General features: G+C 48.4%; 2 protein-coding genes across 4 annotated transcripts in view; one reads left to right on the forward strand and one right to left on the reverse strand.

The window, feature by feature from the left end:
• Positions 1–24918, reverse strand: part of ST7L (suppression of tumorigenicity 7 like) — a 187233-nt gene that overhangs the window by 77993 nt on the left and 84322 nt on the right. The window lies entirely within an intron of this gene.
• On the forward strand, positions 1883–23815 carry WNT2B (Wnt family member 2B). Of its 2 annotated transcripts, none has more exons than XM_074188439.1 (5): positions 1883–2324; positions 7826–8046; positions 10239–10516; positions 11807–12071; positions 14952–15838. In XM_074188439.1, the coding sequence occupies exons 1-5, from the start codon at positions 2122–2124 to the stop codon at positions 15179–15181; spliced, it is 1197 nt and encodes a 398-aa protein (XP_074044540.1). In that variant the 5' UTR covers positions 1883–2121; the 3' UTR covers positions 15182–15838. The 2 variants fall into 2 exon arrangements, with proteins under 2 accessions (XP_074044540.1, XP_074044539.1); XM_074188438.1 differs by lacking the exon at positions 14952–15838 and adding an exon at positions 23366–23815 and having other exon boundaries at positions 1890–2324.

Here is a 24918-nt window from a genome sequence, read left to right on the forward strand (position 1 = left end):
AGAATTTGGAACTTGGAGGGCCAGGGAAGGGGTGACTTGCGTGCTCTGTCTGGGATCCCTGCTTCACCTTCCCATTTTGTCTCCGCTTCTCCCCGCCCCTGCCCCCTCCATGTCTTGGGCAGGCTAGGGGCTTCTGCACACACCAGCCAGGCTGAGGTTGGAACTCAGTGAGGGTGGGGTGCGAACTGCGCTTTGGGGAGTAAGAATAAGGTCAGTGGGTTCCGTGGAGGAGCCCCTCCCCAGATCATCCCGCTCCGCCTCAGCCCTGGCCTAGGCCAGCTGCTCCCTGTCCGCTCACACCCGCGCTTGTCCCCAAGGCCCCCCACGCCCGCGGAGCCTCTTTGGGGTGAGGGATGGTGGAGGTGGGGGAAGGGAGAGCCGGCAGGGGTACAGTGTTTACATCAGCACATTTAGAGTGGAGATAAATCACGAACCCTGAGGTGCGGCTGCCCCGGGAAGGTGGGCGGAGACTGGAGAGAGGTACACCAGGGAGAAACTGAGGCTTGGGAAGGGGGAAGGGTCAGGCCGCGGTCTCCTGACAGGTCAGGAATCAAGTCTTCTAGAAGCTCAGCTCCACAGACTTACAAGGAAGGGAGCAGGGAGCGTTTTTCTGCCACTCCCCAAAGGTGCAACGCGCACCCCACCCTCACCGAGCTCCAACTTCGGCTTGGCTGCTGCATGCAGAAGAACCTGGCCTGCCCCAGAGATGGAGGGGCGGGACAGGGGCGAAGAGAGGCACAAGGTTTGGAGGACCACTCGTGGGCTGCGGACCCCCATCTACCTCTCCTCCCAATGCGTCCTTCCAGGAGGCGGGGGCAGGGGGCAGGGGTCTCCCAGGAGCGAGCTCCAGGACCCTCTTTCCCAGGGGACCCCCCCCCCCGGCCTCTGGTGTAGACAAAGCCGGCCAGCTGTTTCTGATTCATTCACACTCGGCGCAGCTCCGCCCGAGGGGTGAGGGACCCAAGAGAAACGGAGAGCAGCTCATCCCGAAGTCAGGGGGGAGCCCCCGGCCCACCCCCCGTGGCCCCCATCCTCGGCTCCGGCAGGGCAGGTCGAGGGCCCCCCCGCTTCCCAGGCGCTCGGGTCCCGGAGCAACACAGCAGAAGGCTGGGGAGGGGGCCCAAGGGGGGGTAGGGTCGGTGGAAGAGGAGGGGGATAGGGACGGTGGCAGGCCGTGACTTCTTGGCAGGCTCTGAGGAAGCCCAGAGGCGGCCGGCGGGCCGGGCTCGGGGCTACGGGGAGGCCCGGGGCTCGGAAGCCAAGGAGAGGGACCTTGGGAACACATGCTTCGGATTAGCGGGGCCGGCAGCCAGCTCGGGCAGGGCGCCCCTGCGGGCACAGCTGGGCTCGGGCTCGATGTTCCGAATCCAACCCTGTGGCAGGCTGCCTTCGACCCATTTCATCGGGAGGGTGCAGGAAGAGCCCGGAGGCCGAGCGCGCTCCCCTCTTCCTCGAAAGGTGCCCGGAGACTTCGGGGTCAGGGAGAAAAGCCCCCCCCCAGCCCCCTTCTCCCCCTGCCCCCCTCCAAGTTCTGCGCGGCTCCCCGCAAGAGCGGCCGGGAGGGAGGGGCGCTAGGACCCGGGGACGCCCGGGCTCTCGGGGAGCCCTGAGTGGGCTGCACCGCCCCGTCCCGTCTCGCCGGAGCAGGTGGGGGGCGCCGCGCCGGGGGGAGGGCGAGGAGGGGCGGGGGCACGGGGGGCGACACCTGGGGCGGCGGGGCGCTCCTCGCGCGGGGCCCCAGGCGGGGCCGCCCTGAGGGGCCGCGCGTGGCCCCGGCCGCGGCCCCGCCCGGCGCCGTCCAATGAGAGCCCGCGGCCAGAGGGGCTGTCCGCACCGCCCGGCCCCGCAGCCCCACTCGGCGCCGCGCCGCCGACCCCCCGACACCGCGCCCGGCTCGAGCGCGCCCCGACTCTGCCCGGCGGGCGCAGCTGCCCTAACCACCGCACCCCGCGGCCCGAGGCCGCCGCAGCCGGGCCGGCCGTCGGCGCGGCCCATGGGCCCCTGCTGGGGGGAGGCTGGGACGGCTTGAGGGTCCCCCCCGGCTGGGGTCCCGCCCCCGCGCCCCCAGTTCTGCGCTCTGCCCCCTCCCGGGACGCGCAGGCGGGGAGCCCTCGGGGAGCTATGCTGAGCCGGGGCAGAAGGGAGGAAGCCCCCCAGCCCCTCCGTGGCCGAGCCCGGCTCCCGGTGCCCGCCTTCGCCCCGGCGCACAGACACCCCGGCCGGGCGGCGGTACCCGACGGCCCCGGGGTCCCTGCCCGCCTCGGCCTCGCCTGCCTCTTGCTGCTGCTGCTTACGCTGCCGCCCCGCATAGATGCGTCCTGGTGGTGAGTGATGGTGGAGAGGGATGCGGGCCCAGGTGGGCCGGGGGCCCCCGGACCGGTGACAGCGCCGGCTCCTGGCTCAGGCGGCCCCTGGGACCCGACCGCACTAGGCTTCCCCGGCCCCGGAGCTTTTGCCCCCGGGGCCGGGGGACGAAACAAGACGGCCGGATTCCTGGTGGCTCGCTTTCCCTCGGATCCCGAGGGCGCCAGGGGGAGTTCAAGGGGCTCGGGCCGGGCCACGGCCGTAGGCTTGCTTTTCTCTCTTCTGCCAAAGACAGACGCTCGGGCTGCCGGTTTCTCTCCGGGGCCATGGGAGGAGGGAAAGGCTGGGGAACTCACCACCTTCCCCAGCATCCACCCCAAATTCTAAAAGAAACCCTCCCGAGTGAGGCGGCTGCTCTCCAGTCGGAGAGTGAGGGAAAACTAAACTGAGTCAAAACTATGTGCTTAACTTATTTAAAAAAATCATTTTGGTTTGCATAATCCGGGGGGTTGATTCAATCTTCCCAGCAGGGATAGCTGTTGAAAGTAGCCCATCCATTTCCCTCATTCTTTGACTCCCTTCCCCCTTCCACCCCCGCCCCCCACTTCTCTAGGGCAGAGGTCTCTGCTTCACCCCTGGGAAAGCTATCGTCCATCTCTTCTGTCTCCCTTTGCCTATCTCTCTTCTCGCCAACCTCCGTCTCCCCCCACCCCCTGTCCAATACCCTTACAAAGCAATTAGATGTCCATTTTTCCACATATCGACCTCCAATACACACACACACACACCCCTTTCGAATGGAGCTGTGTTGGCTACTCACAGGGAAAAAGCTGTTCTCTGCCCCCTCCCCAGTCAAAGGACCCTCTAGCTGCCCGCTGTCTTCATTGTCACCCTCCCCCCCCATAAACTTTCATAGGTACAGAAGCCAAATAACTACACAGGAATAGCCCCTCTCTTTACTCATACCCACTTCCCTTTCCTCCCAGAATACCCCCTTTTTCTTACCATACCCTCCCCTGTGGCTTTCCCCTTGTCTGACTCTTGGCTGAAAGAGTTGGGATGGGGGTTGGAGTAGCAGGCTGAGGGGCCATGGAGTTCTGCTAGAGATTCCTATCATTTCAAGATGCTCAGCCCCCCAACCACCACCCCCCTTTTTCCTGTTTCAGAAAAATCTCTCTTTTGGATCTTTTTATCTCTGCATGTTGGGGAAAGGAGGGGGTTCTGGATGGGGGAACCATATTGCATCGGTATCTTACATCTGGCTTGAAGCATTCCTTTACAAAAAAGGGAAGATGGAGAAGGGGGTGGAGGGGAGAAAGGAGCAAAGCTTTTGAAAGTTCAGGATTGAGATCAAAAGGGACCTTCAGAAGGCCTAGGCTCAGATCGGTAAAGGCTTGCTCCCTCACCTCAGATCTCCCCTATATGCCCACTTTCTCAAAATAGGAGAGGGTATTTCTGCCCAGTCTGTCTGCATTTCTGAGGAACCTTTGTCCAGACCCTCTCAGTATGGAAAATTATCTTGGAGGGCACAGCCTGGATATTTGAATCAGGAACGATCATCACTCAAATGGTTCTTAATTATTTCGGTGGTTTTTTCCCCAAGGGTAGACCTTGCTGGGGTTCATGTTAGTCTCCTCATTGGGACCATATCTTAGAGACTCATATTCTTCTCACCCCTTTCCTTTCCCTCTTCCTCCTCTTACACGTGGTTCACATTAAAGAATCTCTGAAGAATCCTGGGTGGAGGCTGGGTGGGGAAAGCCACACTCATATATAAGGAGAGATGCAGAAGGGGCACAGCTGCCCCAATGAAAAGGAAAAAAGAAGCCAGGGGCTAGGGATGGAAGCAAGAGGATTGGTTTTTCCAGCTTTCCCATCCTTTCTGTTCTCCTTTTGCTCCTGGCTACAGAGCCTAGACTGCTGTCCTTAGCAGCCAGAATGGGCATGCCACTTTTCAATGCTAATTTTTCAAAATTTACAAGAGTCCTGACCCTAACTACTTTCTCTTCTAAAAAGAACAAAAATACTCATTTCTTCCATAAGCCATTGGGGAAACACCTGATTGCCCACTGGGAAGATCATAATTTATAATCATTTTCAACAGCACTAGAGACCTCCTCTTCAAGGGCAAAAAGAAAAGTTCCCTGTCTTTATGACTCTTAGAACAGGAAGTAGAGATGAGGACATAAACCCCCAGCAGGTGCAGTCTGTTATCATGAATTTTCCTAGGGGATAAAAAGAAGAAAAAATAGGGAAGCCTTAGACTAGATCCCTGGGATAATCAAGAAAAACTAAAAAAGGAAAAATAAAAATGGAGGGGAGTAGGAATCATAGATACACACCTGTCCTGAAGATACTCCCCCCCACACACATACATTTCTTATATGCATTATATTACTGCAGGTCATGGAAGGGAGTATTTGATACAAGATAGAATTTGTCTAGACTTTCTGAAAGAGGTGTCATGGGTCAGGTTTTAAAGGACAGGAACATGAGTGCCAATCCATGGAAATGAGAAGGCAGGATCAGGAGGAAGAAAGGATCTAGAACTCTAGAGATAAGGGAGATGGGGGTAGAGATAGAGTAAAGATAGGGGGAAGGAGGCACACAAGAAAGCAGTCACAATCCAAGGAGGATCACAGCAAGGTCTAAAAGAAAACCTGAAGACTGGGAGAAGAACGGAGTGGTACTAGCTCCTCGACAGGAAAAAGTTGAGAGAGAATGGGAATAGCTGTTTTCCATAATACTGAGGACAGATAGAACAAGAAGGATCCGTAAGGGCTGTTTGAAAAGGGATTAAAGCTAGACAGCAAAAAGAACTTTTCTGAAATAACTTTGTCCATCACAACCAAGGTTCTGTCATGATGAAAGGTTGTAGTAGCTCTCCAAGCTTGGCTGCCCCCAAACCCTAGTCCCTCGAGCAATATTCCAGACCTAAATGAGGGGAATGAAGTGGTATTGGGAAAGGGACTGGTTCCAGCTCTGACTGTCTCATGTCTCTCCTCTCCAAACAAAGCATCTCAGTGGTGGGTGTAACTCTGGTTCTGTGCGTCAGGCCGTCCCTCCCAGGCTAGGCCTGGGGAGTTTATTTTGTTTGTTCCTGGAAGCTGTTGCCCTGATGGACAGAACCAGGGATGCTGATTCCATGGGATTTGTTAGCAGCCGGCCCTCTCTGTTTTTCCCTCCCTGGGGGACAGATGGGTCCCATCAGCCTGGCCGGCCACACTCACCAGAAGGCATCTGGCTTTGGCTGGGTTTGTTTGATTTGGTTTTGCCAGTGGTGATCCCATCTCAGGGGTGGAGATCCTATGGTGGGAATGATTGGGACTGGGGTGGGGGAGGGAGGAGAAGGGGACAGAGTACACAGGACCAGAGATGTCATAAATACCCCTTGCTCCTCACTAGACTCTGGGGCTGTTCCCAAACCGCAGTCTTATTCACAGCCACAGCTTCTCTGGCAGTCTGGGATGTCCGTAATAGTGCCTAACTCCCACCTGCTCTGGACAGAGTTTTGACCCTGAGATAAGATGCTCATAAAAACCCCTTTTTGGTTTTTTATTCATTTACAAAGGAGGAGTGAGGGCCCTCCTCAGAGTTATGGAATGTTTTTCTGAGGTAGCTGACCTCGGGAAACAAGAGAAGGAAGCCCAATTGGAAGGAAGAAAACAAATGTAAGCATAGATCTCAGACTTCTGGGCAGTATCTGAATTGGGCTTATGGGTAAAAGGAAGCAGGACCATATCCCTGGGAATGTCTTGGGATCTGTAACATTGGACACAGAGGGAAAGACTCTACCTAGCTGAAGTCACCTTCCTGTCCCTCTTGTGTCTTATTCCCTGGCCACTTTCACCAGCTCAGCCAAGCCTCAGGCATGTTATAGCTGGTATAGTGCTGAGCTGATGAGAATCAGGACTGGAATTTGGGGTGTGGGAACTGTTTGGTCCCTTTGAAGCTAAATCTCTGCCTGTACAGCAATCCCAGGGCACAGTGCCCTTTGGTTTGGCCCAGGAAGGAGGGGACAAGGACTTTAAAGTCACTTTACCACAGTAAGGGAGAAGAGTTTCCCTCTTCAGGAAGTGCATATCCCATGGTGGGAATGATTGCAAGGAAAGGGGAAGGTGGAGCATCCAGGGTAGTAGGGTTAATATTTGGCTGATCTCCTAAAGACGGGAAGAGGGAGGAAGGGGGGAAGGAAGGAAGGAAGGAAGGAAGGAAGGAAGGAAGGAAGGAAGGAAGGAAGGAAGGAAGGAAAAAGAGTTGGGGGGGTCTCTTTTAATCAGTTTGGAAACTGGAAACACTGGATTCCCAGCTACATGGGTCAATCCAGAAGCAGAAATATCACTCAAGTTATGAATCTTGCCCTGGGCTACCACTTAACTACCTTCCACACAAACACTATTTACTTTTCCTTCATTTCTATTTTTCCCTTCTACCCTAGCCCGGTACAGACAGGGGGGAGAGGGAGGCCTCTTTCAATGTGGGGTTCAGGGAAGGCTCATGGTATCACAGATTTAAAAGGAAAGCCACTTCTTCATTTCACAATGAAGTTAGAGACCAAGATGTTAAGTTACTTGCCTCAACTCATAGTCATATTTCTAACACAGGTCCTCTGTATGCCCAAGGACCATCTTGGTCTTTTATTTTCATAGTATATTTTTTTTCCAAAGTCATTAGCACTTATCTTCTAAATCACCTGTGATATGCCCATGGCTTTAGACTTGAGCATTTGGCCTGGGTGATAAGAGATGAGATCACTCATTTACTCTATATCTGTCAAGAATTCAACTGAGTGGGGCGGCTAGGTGGCGCAGTGGATAAAGCACTGGCCCTGGAGTCAGGAGTACCTGGGTTCAAATCTGGTCTCAGACACTTAATAATTACCTAGCTGTGTGGCCTTGGGCAAGCCACTTAACCCAGTTTGCCTGAGAGAGAGAGAGAGAGAGAGAGAGAGAATTCAACTGAGTGGTTTCCATTGAAGGAGACTTATACCTTGTTCCTATGTACCATTCTATATTCTCTATACTAGAAAGATCTAGGTGGTTCAATGGATACAGTTTCGAATTCAGAGATAGGAAAAAACTGAGTTCAAATTCTGTTCCAGAAACTTTCTTCGTTTTGTAACTTGGGACAAAATCACTTACCCTCTTAGCTTCAGTTTCCTCATCTGCAAAATGGGGATAATAGCACCTATCACACAAAGTTGTTATGAAGATCAAATAAAATAATATATGTAAAGTGTTTTACAGACCTTAAAGCTCTAGATAAATGCTAGCTAATTATTATGTAGTATTGTTATTACTACCACCACCCCTGGTGGAAATAGAGCAGAATGAATATTGGGGCAGGAGTTGAATGGGAAGGGAATGGTGGGAATGATTGGAACTGGGGTGGGGAAGGGAGAAGGGGACAGAGTACACAGGACCAGAGATGAGTTAGTATACTAACCCTCCCCCTAGTCCCACAACAAGGTTAATCCTGTTTGAGGCACTCCCAGCAATGCTGTGTCCTCCACTCCCTGCAGGTATATCGGGGCACTGGGGGCCCGGGTGATTTGTGACAACATCCCCGGACTGGTGAGCCGGCAGCGTCAGTTGTGCCAGCGCTACCCTGACATCATGCGCTCCCTGGGTGAGGGGGCTCGGGATTGGATCCGTGAGTGCCAACACCAGTTCCGTCATCACCGCTGGAACTGCACAACTCTGGACCGTGACCACACCGTCTTTGGCCGGGTTATGCTCAGAAGTAGGGTACCCTTCCTTTTTTACCCTTTCCTTTTTTTCTCCCATATCAGTCCCTTCTTTCCATGAGCTTGGGGTGGCAAGTGGAAGGGGAGAAGATTATTCCCATCCTGGCTCATAGGTTGAAGAAATGGAAACCAAGGGTAGATCATAGATGTGGAGCTGCAAATGGCATCAGAGGTCATTTAACCCAAGCACTTTATGGTATAAGGAAACAGACCCACAAAGAGTCAGGTGAATTGCCCATGGTCCCAACAGGTACTAAAGGGTCAGGCCTGGGAATCAAACATGTTCTGGCACTTCAGATCCAACATTTCCAGAACTGGAGCAGCTCAATGTTGGGTAGCAGTATCCAGTTCAAACAGCTGCCTATTGACTTCAGTGTGTGTTTTCACACATTTAAGTCATGTCTGATGCTTTTTGACCTCCTTTGGGATTTTCTTAGAAAACTACAAATTATCTACATTTTATTTTTATTTATTTTGCCAAGCATTTCCCAGTACATATTAATCTGGTTCCAGAGCAATCCAGGGTTTTGCTGGCAGAAAGTTTGACTCCTTTAGTGGACTTGGAGTTGGGAAAGTCTGAATTCCCTTCTCAGATATTGTTAGCTTTGGGACCCTGGGTAAATCACTTAATCTTTCTCAGCTCATTTCTACATTTGTAAAATTGTTAGGAAGCTTAAATGGCAACCTACATATTAGATATGCACTTGTGTATGCGTACACATATACTTATTACCTTGAAAACCTTAAAACTGTATATAAATATTAGGAATTAGAATGCTGATGATAATGATATCACACTGTGAATCCAACTGAGAATAGGCCCTCAGCTCTGACTTCCCCCTTCAGCATTTCTCCCCTCCCCCTGCCATGAACCCTCTTCTTACTCTCATGGACAAGAGACCCTCTAAACTCTTGTGCCAAGACTGTTGAAAGATCCAAGTATTCCCTAGACTCATATTATGCCTCTATTTCCCCCAGCTCTGACATATTAGACAGAGGACTATTAGGGGCCATGAAATGTTTCCTACTTCCCTGTTGGCCCCTGCAATCCTTCTATCCACTTCAGGGCTAGGGACCGGGGAGGGGGTATCCTGCCCCCACCCAACCCTGGCAGTAATGGGAACAAGGGGTAAACAGAAAGGGGATATGTAAATATTTGGAGAGCTGTCCTGGCCCTTGCTCAGCAGGGAAAACTAGGCTGGGCTAAACTGGATGATGAGCCAGGAGAAAGGCTGAGAAAGGAACAACAGAGATTGGGAGGAGAAGAGTAGAGAAACCAGCCCTTGGGATTCAGGAGAACATTTGGGTAAACAAGGGGAAAGGTGTCAATGCCTCTCTGGTCTCATGTCTTTCTCTTTCCCAAGTCTGACTGTGGTCTGGGGTTTGGGTGTTAGAACTGTCCAGCAAGAGAGGGATCTGAAGAAGTCTCAGGCTGGACCAGGGTTCTGTGACCCTAGGGGAGGAAGAGGAGGAGGGAGAAGAGAGGTGTTTATAATTCAAGCAAGTGACAAGAAGTTGATCAGAAAAAAAGTGAAGAGCAGGGGTAAGATCTTAGACCCTCTGCCTCCCAAGTCCAGGATTCTTTGCCTCCTGCTGCTTACTAGTTATGAAATTCTGGACAAATCACTTTCTTTTCTAGGACTCAGTAAACTCATCTATAAATTGGAGAGATTATCTAGCTGATCTCTAATGGTTCTTAGCAACTCAAAATCCTATGATCCTAAGATGTGGAATTTTCAGATTTATAAAGTATCTTCCCAATAACCCAGGGAGGTAGATTAACAATTATGATCCCCATTTTATAGATGAGGAAACAAGTCTAGAAAAGTTGTCATAATTACATATTTATTGATTACATAATTATAAAGCCAGTAAGGAGCAGAGTCTAAATTTGAACCTAGGTCTTCTGATGCCAAACTCAAGGCTAATCTCTTAACTGATTGGACTCACCCAATGGCTAAGAGTTAGTGCAAGATTGAAGGAATGGACCGACGTATCTAGAGATTGGCCAGTCATGAGATGTGGTAAGGAGTAGTCTGGGGAGGTGGAGGTAGAGTGATGCTTGGGTAAGTTGAGAAGGGATTCTGAGCAAGGGAGGTGAGCATGAGTTCTCTGTGGGGAGGAGGTCATGGGGTGACGGGAGTCTTGGGTCTTTTCTCTCAATTCCCTCCTTCCTGCCCCACTTTAGGCAGCCGGGAGGCGGCTTTCGTGTATGCCATCTCCTCAGCAGGTGTGGTCCACGCCATCACTAGGGCCTGCAGCCAGGGAGAGCTCAGTGTGTGCAGCTGTGACCCTTATACACGTGGTCGGGACCGAGACCAGCGTGGAGACTTTGACTGGGGTGGTTGCAGTGACAATATCCACTATGGGGTCCGCTTTGCCAAGGCCTTTGTGGATGCAAAGGAGAAGAGGCTCAAGGACGCCCGAGCCCTCATGAACTTGCACAACAATCGCTGTGGCCGCACGGTCAGTTCCATACATGTGTGTCTGGATATACATAATTGTTCATCCAGGGTGGTGCTGAGAGTGTGGCTGCTGTGGCTTTGGATAAAATTCTAAAGTGCTGGGAGAAAAATGTCTTAAGACATTTCTTGGGAGAGCAAAATCTCTTCCCCATCAAACAATATGTTTTTTTGCTTGTTTTTTTTTAAACTGTAAGCTCCACGAGGGAAAAGGATTCTATCTTATGTAAATTTTGTATCTTTCTTGTTTCTAAGTATGGTGTTGCAATGCGGTAGAAGCTTTGAGAATGTTTTCTGAAGACAATGTTGAATGAAAACAAGACAGAAGGATTCCCCCTTCCCCAAAAAGAACTTTCAATTCATTTACAGTCATTGATTAAAAATAGACTGTGTATCAGTCATTGAGTTAGATGCTGTGGAAAGAAAGACAACTTGAAACAGTTTATGCCTTCAAGAAGCTTATGGTCTGCTAGATATATTGGAAAAATACAAATAAAATTGGTTATGTGCTTTAAAAAAAAAGTAAGGAAAGATTTCAGATAGTGAGACTATTAAGAGTGAAGTTCTGACACAGGTCACTGGATCATGGATTTAGATCTAGAAGGAAACTTAGAAGTCACCTAGGCCAGTCTCCAATTTTATAGAATTTTACCAAAAAAAAAAAAAAAAACAACAAAAAAACCTGAGACCCAGAATAGTTTATATGACTCACTTCAACTCATACAAAGTGGTAACTGAGATGAGACAAACCTTGTTCCTTTTATTCCAAATTCAGCCTTCTTCCTACTGTACTAGGGGACAGATGCCAAAAGAGGTCAAAGGAGGAGGTTTGTGAGTTAGTCATTGGGAAAAACCTGCCCAGAAAAGGTAAAATCTTAGCTGAACTTTGAAGAAAGTATAGGATTTGGAGCTGATGAGTGTTCCTTAAAGCTAGACTGAACTCAGACTTGGGCTTGGTATAAGTTGGCTCTTAATGAAAGCTTGTTGAGTCACTGGATGGTGGAGATAACCCCTATTTCCCAGTTTATCACTTTATACATCCAGCCTTTTATTATCCTTCCTTCTAATCCATTCTCTCTCTCTCTCTCTCTCTCTCTCTCTCTCTCTCTCTCTCTCTCTCTCTCTCTCTCTCTCCCTCCCTCCCTCCCTCCCTCCCTCCCTCCCTCTCTCTCTCTCTCTCTCTCTCTCTCTCTCTCTCTCTCTCTCTCTCTCCCCCTCCCCTCTTGGTTTATATATCCTATAGGATGGACAGTGAACTCTGGCCCCTTGCCTTATCCTTCTCTCTCCTATTCAGGCTGTACGTCGGTTCCTAAAGCTGGAATGTAAGTGCCATGGAGTTAGTGGCTCCTGTACCCTTCGCACCTGCTGGCATGCACTCTCTGACTTCCGTCGGACTGGTGACTACCTGCGGAGGCGCTATGATGGGGCTGTGCAGGTGACTGCCACTCAGGATGGTGCCAATTTCACTGCTGCCCGTCAGGGCTATCGCCATGCCACTCGGGCTGACCTTGTCTATTTTGACAACTCCCCAGACTACTGCGTTCTAGACAAAGCTGCTGGTGAGTAAGATAGAGCCAGATGTGGAGGGAGAATGGATAAAGAGAAAAGTTTCTCTGTTCTGAACATGGGAAATCTAAGCCAGTCATTGCTGTCTCAGTCACTTGGGGCCACAATAATTAACACAAGACCTGAAGGAGTGCCAGCTTATTACCAAACTTTCTGAGTCCAGTTAGGGAAAGTGGATATAAAGACATCAAAAGAAAAATAACAGTAGGAGATGTTATAACCTAAAACTTTCTTGGATTTTGATTCAGTTCCTCTATAATGTATTCCTAACCCATCTTCCTATCACAGGATGTCAGATCTAGAGCTGAAAGATGCCTTAGAGCTCTATTTTAAGTCAAATTACAAATGAAATCTTGGATGTTATCACTTGCCCAAAGTCACATGAGGAAACATCCAGAACCAGTACTCTTTCCACTATCCCAGGATATCTTCAAATATAATTTAAGTGCTACAGAAATTCAGGTCATTTGGGGCCTAAATGGTCAAGGTCATGAAGGAGGAGAGATTAAGCCTGGACCTTGAAGAGTTTGAATAGTTAGAAGGTGTTCCAGGAAGGGGTGGATGGGTAGGAAAGCTCTAAGCATATTTAACAAAAAACTTGACTGGAATCCCACAATGGAGACTTCCCTGTGTGGGATGGTGAGAGGAGAAGTCTGAAGACATACCAGTTGGACCATATTGCCTAGAATAACAATCTTCTGGGAGCTTTGTCTCTTGCATTAAAAAAAAAGTCCAATGAGAAGGCATTGAAGATTTAGTAATGGGAAAGGTCTGGGAAGTTGCAGATGGGCAGAAAACAGCTGCTATTCATGGCCAGCAGAGTTTGGGTTTGAGTCAGTGGATTATGGTCATCTAGCAGGTAGGACTTTTAGCCTTTTGGAATCTTACTGAAATTGTCACCTTTTAAGGTTGTAGAGTCTGTTTTCCCATTTTCTTTCTAAAAAAAGAGGAAGTGGCAGCCTCTCCATGTAGTGGTAGGTTTTACCATGATCTGGAAGACTCGAGATCCCGAGAAGCCAGAAGATCCTGTCTCAGTATCAGTCACTGTAAATCTAGGACAAGGCGCATCTCCTCACCCGCACTCTCCCTCTCCTTGTTATGGCCGCAAGGGTCTTTTCTGCAGGCGCAGCTGCTCTAGTTTGAGTAAAGGAGAGGTGAGGTGAAGGTGAAGAAGTCCGCTAGCGGCCTGCTTCTGTTTGTTTTTGCCCATTGCTGTCGTTCTTGGAGAGTGAAATGGTTTGTAGCAAAACTGGGCGAAGAAACAGGGTGGAGCCTTGTCTGAGAGACAGAGAGGGTAGTGTTTGTCCTTTGCAGGGTGCCTGGAAGGGGGTTCCCAGGGAAGAATGGGGTGGGGAAGCTCCTGTGACTTTCCTACCCAATGTAGTTTTCTGTTCTTGGATTCTCTCCGTCTGGCACTTTCCTTCTGCAAAAGCATCATAGGTTCTGGTTTGGAGGCAGGAGGAGGAACCTTAGTTGTTGCTTTTTTTTTTTTCCTGGGCCTGGTGAACAAGCTGTAATATCACACCTAAAAATCGCACTGTATAAGGTGTGTCAGAGATTGTTATTTTCATTCCTTTGGGGCCAAGGCAATCACCCAGTTTCCTGGGGAATTGTGATAACGGATTTTTGAAACAGCAGTGAAGACAAATGTGGGCTACATGGGGTGTGGGTCATAGACAAACAGTGATGGTGTACGTGACAGGGTGAAACCTGGAAGTGGGGTTAACTTAGAACCAGATGTTTCCCAGCAGTGATGTTTTGGTGTGGCGAAGAAAGTGTAGGTGGAGGGAAAAGGACTAATTCAGAGGCTTTTTGATTCATCAGATATACTAGTAAAACCCAAACCTCATGAGAAGGAAAGAGGTTATGTGGTAGAATGTGTGTCGAAGTCTCTGGGCTGGCTAACTATGCAACCTTGGGCAAATTACTTAACTTCGTGGGTCTTCAAAGTCCTTGTGTCTAAACATAAGTATCTTTAGACAATCTCTAAGGTATTTCCTACTCTAAAATTCTACAATAGATGTAGAGTTATTCACTCATTTGACAGACTTATGCCCCAGGCCTCGGGGGTTCTAATATGAAACAAGCCCTGCCATTCAGTTTTTATTCTGTTGGGACACACGCACTGATAAGTAATATAAATAGATGCAAAATAATTTCCAGTAGGGGGAAGGGCACAAGCAATTGGGAGGGTTTCAGGAACACTTCTTTCGGGGGCTGAGTCTTGAAGGAGTCCAAGAGGTTGAGGTGAATCCCAGGTATGGGGAACAGCCTCTACAGAAAGATGGAGATCGAAGAGGGGAGATGTATGAGGACTGGCAGGTGTACAGAGACAGAAGAGAACACAATCCCTGACCTCTGGCAGTGAGGGTGAGGGGATCCAAAATCCATGCTTCACCATGGGCATTGGTTTGCCATTAGCATCTGACATGGGTTTTGTGGTCTTTGTAAAATGTCTTAAATGCAAAGAGTACAGAGGAAATGCTGTGGGGTCTGACATGGAGGCAAGACTTCTAAAGGAGGTGAGGTTTGGTAGGATTTCAGATGAGATTTGAACATGTATAGGCAAGAAAAAAGTACATTAGGTAGGAGGCAACAAGGAAAGCTGCATTTGAATCCTGGCTCTTATTTGTGTGATCAGAAGTCATTTAGCCTCCCTGTTTCTGCATCTGTTAAATGGAGTTGAACGTAGATGATCTGGTCTATGCAACGACTTAGGGACGTGAAGGTGCCAGATGTGTGCAAAGAGAGGAGAGGGAGAAGCTCTGAATTGAGATCTCCTCGTTACTGGGGAGAAGCAGGGAGCAACAAAGAGAACCCCCCCAGAGGGACAGAGTGAGAGTCTGCCTTTTTCTTCTCCCCACCTCTCCCAGGGTCCTTGGGCACTGCAGGACGAGTGTGCAGCAAGACATCTCGAGGGACGGATGGGTGTGAGGTCATGTGCTGTGGCCGCGGCTACGACACGACCAGAGTCACCCGAGTTACCCAGTGCGAGTGCAAATTTCACTGGTGCTGCGCTGTTCGCTGTAAGGAGTGCCGGGATGCCGTGGATGTCCACACTTGCAAAGCCCCCAAGAAGGCAGAGTGGCTGGACCAAACCTGAGCCCTGAGTGCTTTGCCAGTCCCTCCGCCCCAAGCCCTCAGACTCAACAGCACAAGACCCTCGCATGCACACCTGGTCCCCCAGCTCCCTCACCCTGGGCTGCCACAGCTTCTGCCGAAGGACTTGGACACTGCTACGCTGCCTTTGCCCCCAGGGGACCCAGATGTCCTGGGTCTAAAGGAGCCCAGAAGCCCAGAGCCCAAAGGAGGAGGTGGCAAGACAATGAGCAGCCTTCTTCCTTGGGAGCTCCAGTTCCCCCATGGAAGGGGATAGAGAGCAGTATAAAAGGAGAACAAGACAAGAGGTACACTAAAGAACCCAGAAGAAGCTCCTGGTTCTCCTCGAGTACACAGAAGAAAGAACACCTTGGGGATTGGGGGGGCTGCCATGAACACCTGCCTGGCTTAGAATTGGAGTGGGTGGGGTGGGACATTGGTGAGAGGTGAACAGTCCTGTCAGCCTGGGAGTAGCTGTGAGACTCCACCTCCCTTCAGTTCCCCATGCCTGTTGGACAAGGGTCAGAACTGCAGGATAGGGGGTCCAGATGTGTGCCTATGTGTGTGGATTGCTGTATATATGGAGAAAAGAGATCTAGGCACCCCCACCCTCCCCATCCATATCTCTATATATATCTCATAAATTTGTATCAGATGTTAATGCCTCTTTTGTTTACCTGCTGGATTCTTAGGTAGTGATCCAACTAGGTGAATAGAAGGCAGTTTCCCCCATTGAGTCAACCAATACTTAATCTGCCTCACTTGCTTTCTTGTTTTCATTCTGCCCTTGGTAGTTGACGTTTTTCTCTGGATGAGCAGGTCCCAGCTTCTAATCTCACCCCACTCCAGTGTGTTTTATTTTGCAAGGAGAGCACTCCCCGAGATGTGCCCTTTCCTCTGAGCTGACCTCATCCTAGGTAGCATCCAAGAGATCTAGAGAAAGAGATTCCCAAGTGAGGATGTTGAAGGAGACCCTTAATTTAGGGCTAACCTCCCTGCTGCCCTACTTAAATATAAGGCTGCTCCTCAACAAAGGTGCTAAGAAGAGAGAGGCCCATTCATAGGATCTGACTTGGAAAGGACAATCAGGAATAGCTGAATCCTTCTTTTACCATCTCAACAAATGGTGACTGTTATAGCTTCATTTACCACTAATAAAAGTCAACAAGAAAAATCTTAAAAGCCAAAGAAGTTCCTTCTCCTAGCCCTTAAAATAATCTTCAACAGCAATGGAGAAATACATGAGTTTGTAACTACAAATGCACCTCCCAGCAGCACCCCAACCCTCTTACTTAGCTGCACCTAGCTTGCTACTTTGGGCCAGATCCCGTTATTTAGAGACTGCAAATCCTCCCTTCTTCTAGCATCTCCTATATTCTCTTTCCTAAGATTGGCAAAAGGCATTGAATGCTTGGATGTTTCTAACTTAAGAGGGTTATTTCAGATAGGGAGAGAGCATCAATGGTGTTCATTTCTGGGACAAAATATTGATAGTGATGTGAGATACCTACAGAAGATTAGTGGAGGGTTGGGAAGATGGAATAATATCCTGAATAATACAAGATAAGTTCTTTTCAATTTGAGAAGCTATGGCAGTGACAGTAAGTGTGAAATAATCAGCATGTATTTACTTTGAGCTCTGGGGACTAGGTCTTTCTTTGGTTTTGTCCTAAAGTTGATGCTTGTGTCCTCATCCTATTTCCACCCCCACCCCCCATGAAGGCTCCCTGTTAACTTGTTCCAGTTCATACTGCCCATGTGTCCTCCATCACTTGCAGACCACTTAGTGCTGGCACAGGCTTTCAAGCTGAGGAACCCAGTATATTTTTATTTTTACAAGGAGTGCAGACAGGCCTTCCTTACTTTCTCCCTTTCCCACCTCTCCCTAAACCCTATTCTCTTTCTTTTCCCTACCCTAGTCTACACAATCGCCAAGCAGTTCCACTCTCCTTGCAAACAGCATGAAGCACTGGGGTGAGGAGGGGGAATGGGGGTTGTGGGCCTGGGCCTCAGGGACAGATTTATTTGGATGTTCGGACTAATATTTGTGTAACCTGCCAAGACCCGTGTAGGAGGGTTTGGGATAGGTTTGGGTTTTTTGGTGTTTTTTTTTTTTTTCAGAGAGAGAGTAAAAATGCTTCAGTCTTCGTATCCATTAATACAAAACATGAGCTGGTCAGGACCCTTGTGGCCTGTGGTGAGGGGATTCCTGTGGAGAAACAGGGCTGAGTCAGGCCAGGGGAATGTCTTCCTTGCAGAGTGGTGGAGTCAACTCGATAACTGATGAGTGGGATTAGGGAGGAGGGAGTGAGGGGAAGGAAAGGGCTTCTGACAGTTTGAGATGGAGTAGAGAAAGAGCTCCCTATTTGGGGGAATAATACAGAATGATAGTGGGGAGGAGAGCTGAGGGTCCTGATTAGCCAGAATGGAGGGCAGGTTTGGAAGAAAGCCTTCTGGGAAGGTCTCAGCTCACTCCTAGTGCTTCCTCACAAGAAAAAGACAGGCCAAGGTGCAGATACACTGAATTCCCTTTGAAAGCAGGATAGTCCCAGGCCTGCCTCTCACCTGTCACCTGTGTTCTAACAAAGATGCTCCTTCCCTAGTCCCTCTGCATTTCCACTCTCTCTAGAAGAGAGAGGGCCTCCTTTGGCAACTCTCAGCCTCACTCTCTTGGTCCTGCTCAGCTTCAGAATTCCAGATTGCAGAACCTTGCATGGGCCAACTTTCCTATCACAATCTGAGAGAAGCAAGCTGTTGGTAAGGAGGATATGGAGTGATGAGGATAGAGAAGCAGGGCTGTTCACTTCAAAGGCAAGAAAACTGAGGCAAAAGGCAGTTCCAAACCTCATCCCGGAGACCTACTCTCTGGAGCCTGAACCTAAAATCCTGCTAGTATGACAAGAACTTTGTTCGATCCACTCAGGGCTCCTTCAGCTTTTGGTCACTTTGCTACTCATCTTGAATTTTGTTCTTTTTTCTCTCTGCCCTGAAAAGATTATTCATTCTTTCAGCAAGGGGTAAAAGACTCACATCCCAACTCCCTTAGCAAAAAAAAAAGTTCTTTAATCATTCAATGCGCAGTAAATATATTGAGTGGGCTAGGGACTATTCAGAATGTAGGTATACAAGTGAGCCATTGTCCCCCCTCTCCAGCAGCCCACAATCCTGTATGAAAGAAAAGGCCCTTGAGACTGCTGTGACTCAGTTTCATCTTCAGCCAAGGAGTCCAGAACGGGCAGTTGGCTTTCTTATGGAGGAGAAAGAAGGCGCTTGCCCCACACCTGTTGAAAAAGGCTGGAAGCCAACCAAGCCATGGAACATGTTACCAGCCTGCCCTCCCTTATCCCAAGAGGAATGCCAACAACCTAGGAGTGACATCAGCATTCCTCCTCAACCATTCCTGACTCTCACTTAATGTTAGAGCACCGAATGAGCATTCATCATTGCTCCCCGTTCTGATATTATCTGTTCCATAGAGACCTCCTCTTCCCCTTTCAGCCACTCCTCACAGAAATAGCACTACCCACCAAATACCCCTGCCCTCCAAGGTTTCTGTCAGCTTGGCAGGTTTCTAATTCATTAAAGGAGGATGGAGCCCTTGGCATCCCTGCCTAGCCCATCCCCAGTCCTGCCAGTTGTGAGGAGGGACCCCAACTTAAGTCAAGGGGAAGGAGGATGGCTTGAGTGGGGGAGTTTGTTCCTCATCCTGGGAAGCCGTCAGCCTCCAATTCTGCAGCCAAATTACAGCAGTGGAGAACAATGCCGTGCATTCCTGGGCAGGTCGGTGGGACCCTGGGCTCTTGGGCCTCGTGGAGAGAGGTGCCAGACACAGAGTGCTCCATAAGCAATCCTGCAGAGCCGCCCCCTGGGTGCAGAAATGAAATACGGGAGAGCTTCGCATTACACAGAGACCTGCAGCTCCCACCTGGTTATTGATGGCTCCAGGAGCGGCCTCTGCCCCCCATTCTCCATATAGGAAACGCCTGCTGCTCCAAAGGCTGGACATCTCTGGAAAAATCTCAGAGGATGGCGGAGTGAGGAAGGAGAAAAGCTGCTGCCCTCTTCCCACTCCTCACCCTCCACCTATGTGTATATACATGCCCTGGCCTACAGAAGCCCACGAGGTATTACCTCCTGCCCCACACTACCCCAGTAATCTTGGGTGGAGATAAGATGCCGGAAGAAGAAGAAAAAGGCAATTACACTTCAATCAAACCCTATCAAGGGTAGCAGCCATATCAACTACAGAGCCAAACCCCAGCCAAGAGATGACTTAGACCTTTAAAATGTTACATTATCAAGATACAAGCAGTTATTTTTAGTTTAGAGTGACTAGTGCATTCCAGCTGGGGATTGTGTGTGTTTTGGGGAAGAGATGGGGAAAAGGGGGGGGGATGGAGAAGAGGTGGGTGGTGGAGGAATGAGGGAAGGAAATGGGAAGGTGTGTGTGTGGGGGGGTAGGGAACTGAGAATTACCACCCAAGCAGAGCAGCAGAGGCCCAACTGCATCTCATCGCTGGCGCGTGCTGGGAGACAAGTGTGACGCGTGGCCTAGGATGGGGACTGCAGGGCTGGACGTGGTGTAAATAAACAGTGGGGCGAATGGAAGGGTGGGTCATCTTTTACGGCTGCCTCTGCAAAGCTCTGGGCTTTGCAGTCACCCTAAAGCTGGTGAGAGAGATTTAATGAGCCTGTAGCTTTGCAGAGGCCAAGGGTTTTAAAATTCTTTTATGGCCTAAGAGGGTAGGATGTCTTGGGCAGAGGCCCTGAAGGAGGGCTGACAGTGACTTTAGGTCACAGCAGCCACCCTATCTTTGAGTTAGACTGCATGAAAAATGAAAATCAAACAATTCTCTTTGTAAGATGTCATATCATTTGGAAGATAAATATTCCAAGGATAGCTCATGTCTCTATTTACCCTTCAGGGGTTCAGTTACTACCGTGAACATATCTTTAGGGCTGCTCCAGTCAGAGAATTCATTCCTGACCCTGGGATGGCAAGACTCCAATCTCTCTCCCCTTCACTGTCCAGATCAAATCCTGGCTTGGCCCCAGTAAGCATTGGCTTTCTACAGAGGCTCACCACTAGCCCCACCCAGCAACACCCCTTCGATTCCCCCTGTGCTGCCTATACTCTGTGCATTTGTGAGACTTTCCCTACTCTTTTTCAAACCTTCCAGTCCTTGGAGGCATCTCCCACTCTTAATCCACAAAGAGTCTTCTGAGATTGTATTAAAGTGAAGGAAATTCATGCCTGGACATACCCCTTTCTAAAATCTGCAAAACTGTAGTTGGAAATGAGCAGGAGGATCTTTCCATCATAGAAAAATATGGAACCTGATGACCTTACTTCTATTTTCATGTCCACTCATAATGTCACCATCAGAATAGGCTCAATGGACAAAAAGGAAGTTCAGTTCATGAAGATAAAAGGTGATGCTGGGGGCAGCTAGGTGGCATAGTGGATAAAGCACCGGTCCTGGAGTCAGGAGTACCTGGGTTCAAATCCGGTCTCAGACACTTAATCATTGCCTAGCTGTGTGGCCTTGGGCAAGCCACTTAACCCCCATTTGCCTTGCAAAAACCTTAAAAAAAAAAGGTGATGCTGTCTACAAATGAAACACCTGGGTTATGTTCAAAGAATCAGAACAAGTAATCGTGCATTGGTGTAAAAGAAGAATCAGAGATGTCTAAGAGTAAAGGTACTAGAGTTTTGGCTTTTAAAATTGGGATTGGTTTTAAAATATCCCAGGGTCAGTTCTCCATGTGAAAGTATCTGAATACTGTCTACATTAAAAATAAATTTGGGTTTCTTCTAACCCCCTCAGAATAGCTCTTATGAACCACTGCCTCACTCTTCCCCCAAAGCATTATTATTCAAGGCTCTCCATATTAAAATACATACATATCACTTGTGTGTTTTCTCCTTTGTGAATGGTTCTAAAGATGTGGTCCATTGAAAAGGGTTAGGATTGGGGAAATTCTCTATGCTAGAGACTTTTAAATATGTTCAAGGATTTCCTAAGGCCTCTAGATCATTGGGATAGGAAATAGTAATGGAAAATAAGTAGGCTCAGTTTTTGTCCCTGGCTAAGCAAAATCTATGAGCCCTTCTCACCTCCCAATATGAACTCTTTGGTCTGCAACAAGGCAAAATTAGACTACTAGATGTAAAGTCTCTTTCCAGCTAGGGAGATATTCACTTGCTTAGATAACTCTGGTCAGTCCTCTCATCCAGACTGCCAATTATGGATCAAAAGAAAGATGGTGAGAAAAAAACCCCCAGTTCTTAGAGATGATGCATGGTGGAAGAGCCCTTCCAGGCTTAAGTCTCACACTAGTGCTGTAACATTTTCAACTAAAGGGGAAAAAAAATGAATACTTACCTTACCAATCCTATCCCTAACCCTCCAACTGTGGATGAAGAAGTGGAAGTTGTAGAAACCAAGAGCTCATTAATCAAAGCCTGGGGATGTTTCTGACCCCCAGCCTTGGCTAGGAGACAAACATCTCATGTAAACGGTCTACCTGTATGTAGGGCTCCCTTCAGCCCCACCCCCAAGTATTCTGGCTCTTTTGGTCCATCCATCTTGGCTTTCTCTCTTACCCCACCCCCCACTAGAGCTCCACATGTGGGCTTAGGAGTCATCATCTAAAGAATTCTTTCACTCACCTCCTGCATAGCAGTATGGCCCCATAAGGCTGCACACCAGATGGAGGGGATAAAAGCCTGAGGTCATGGCTTCTTGCAAGCCATTTTTTTCTTAAACTAACCCTGACTGGAAGAGAAGAGGCAGAGCAGGGGAGTGGCCAGTGAACTGATGACTAAGGCAGCAGCAGTGACTTCAGAAGTCTTTTGTAATCAGGAGATGGTGAACTTGGCTTTCCCAACAAGTTTCCCCACCCTTGTTCCCCTCCCCCCACCCAGATCTCCCTCTTGTACTTCTCCAAGGTGTCAGAGTGGAATGCAGAGATTACATTCAACCACAGGGTTAAAGCCTTCTCAACTGCAAGGACCTACTCAGCAGGCTGCCACACACATGCTGAATTGGAGTCCAAGCCCATGTTCTTTGGAAACACAATGGGGCAGGAGGACAGAGGCATGGGAGGTGAGGGGAGGGGGAGGCGTAAAGATCTGGGGAGAATTTAAGAGATCTCTACTAGACCTTCAGGATGTCCGTATGAAAGAAACTCACCCTGAGTGTTAGACCCTCATGAATATTGACTCAACACCTACAGCCTCATTGGAGGTACAGTGGGAAGGATAAAGGAAGGAGGAAACACATTCCCCATTCCAGGTGATGGGGAGGTAATTCATTAGGTAGTTGTGAGGCAAGTGCTTGGAAAGCTGTTAATACAATGGGCATGTGAACTGCTATTATCAGCAACTCCTTCTATTGGGGTTAAAGGGCTCACTCAAGAAATGAGAGGAATGAGGAAATCAGTCTAGAGCTGGTCATACAACCCACTGTCATATAGTTTGGGGGGGCTGGAGCTGAACTCAGCACTCCCGACTCCAAAGCAAGTGCTCATTACGCTAGCAAGGTGATATGAATGAATGTTGGCTTTGGAGTCAGGAGCCCTCTTACTTTTCCAATTGAAAAAAAAAAAAGGTGATCACAGTATGTGTATTAAATCCCTGATTAGTTAGGGTTGTTTTCAATCTATCACATTGACTCTAAGGAGGGTTAACATGAGGTTCAAATGATATAATGTAGGTAATATGAGAAGCTGTGAAGCATCTGTTACTTTATCATGATGGGGAGTTCCCATGTGGAACTCATCTCCCCATGCAGATTGCAACCTATTTTCCCAGAAAAGGCCTGATAGGAAACTTTCCAGTGTCTCTTCTCCATTTATTATCTCCCATTTATCCCATGTATAGCTGTTTGCTCACTATCTCCCCTATTAGAATGTGAGTTTTTTGATTACAGGGATGTGTTTTTGCCTTTGGTGGGGGGGGTATCTTCAATGCTAATACTTAATACATAGCAGGTGATCACAGACTGACTGTTACAAAGCTCATAAAGGTTAATCAATCTGATCTAGGGTCCCACAGATAACCAGTTCAGATCTATTTAGAGCACTTGGGAAATTTTCAAATTTTGTGTTTTTGAAGTTTGATTTTCTTTTTAAATGTAAGTTTAATTTACATTTAAAAATGTAATTTTTCCAAATTTTGAATTAGATTCTGAAGGAAGAGGAAGACATGGACTGACCAAGAGGAGGGGGAGAGTACCCTTGGTAGAGGAAGCTGGAAGACAGGAGAGAAAAGTGTCTATTCAGGAATGTCAGAGAACAGCAGAATTTGAATTGGGAAGTAATAAGGAAAAAAAGTTGCTGAAATCAGGGGGAGGAGGTAGCTGGTGATTTTGCATGTCCCAGAAAAGCATCCCCAATAGCAACTGATAGAATGAGGTCATCTATTGGAAGCAATAAGAATCCCTCACTATGAACCTTAGGAACAGCAGCTACTTAACATTTCAGAAGCTGGGAACCCAGGTCCTAATATGGTAGAGCATTAGTATAAATCCTACAAGGAATCAGGTCACTTTCAATCATACCAGAAACAGAATGGGCCTCAAAGAAAAACTACCATAACGTTTGACCCACTCCGCCTCATATTTACTTTAATAAATCTTCTTACACACATGTGTACTTGTTACATGATTGTTTTGTCATTGTTGTTTGAGTTTGGGTTGGGTTTTTTGGTAACCAGTGGAGAAGAAATGATTTTAATTAAAATAGAAAATCTGACCTTCCCTGTCACCACTTGTAAGTTACTGATCCTATTTTTCAGGATTTGGGTTATTTGTGGCCAACAGATTCATTACCTCTGGAACTAAGCAGCTGCCAATGAAGTTAGTTAGGGTCTGTGTCAATGCAGTACTAAGAGAAGCTGAGTAAGCCCAGCTCCTCTCATGCAAGGAGAACTCCTGGCCCCTGATCCAAGGGAGTGCCTGTGCCAAGGAGACACATAGAGCGCCATCATGCAGACCCAGAGGGGTGTCCAAGGAAGGGATAGTGATCAGATAGACAAGATTCATATGTTGATCTGCACATGGACCAGGATTGGGTGGGGGGAGGGAGTTAGCCTTTTCATGGGTTACCTGCTCCCTCACTCTCCACCCAGGCAGCTGCTGCATTGGAGGAAAGAAAGACTGGGGCAAAAGTAATCCATGGAACTTAAAACGAGAAAGAAGCCTAAAATGAGGGGCATTGAGACTACATCCTTGCTAAGGTAAGAATCCTACAGAGTGTGTGAGTCTAGGACCAAATATAGAACGAATACTGGAGGGGCCTTAGAAAAGCCAGTTCAGACCCTCCTCATCCAGATGAGGACCTGGAGCACAGACAAGTTAAGTGACTTGCCCAGAATTCTACTGTCAGTACCTGGGATGAGATTTGAACTGGATCTTCCTGACTCTAAGTCCTGGCTGCCTCTCATGGTGGGTGGAAAAAAAGATAGGACTTTAGGGGTAAAGCAAAATTAGCCAGATCCTGAAGATTTGGGGGTTTTCCTGATGAGTTCATTTTCTTTTAGGGATACTCTTACAAAACTGTATCAAGGTCCTTGTGTCAGAAGGGATGATCTAATACTCGTGCTTCATCAGTAAATACTTAGTCACCTAAAGGAAACCATCAGGATAAATCATGTGCTATTGATATAGGGTATTTCATCTAGTAAGTATTTAAAGTGGCAGGTGAGAAGGGAAAAGGAATGAACTTGTCCACAGCACC

Source organism: Macrotis lagotis, chromosome 5 (genome assembly GCF_037893015.1).
Source record: "Macrotis lagotis isolate mMagLag1 chromosome 5, bilby.v1.9.chrom.fasta, whole genome shotgun sequence".
Lineage (NCBI taxonomy): Eukaryota > Metazoa > Chordata > Mammalia > Peramelemorphia > Peramelidae > Macrotis > Macrotis lagotis.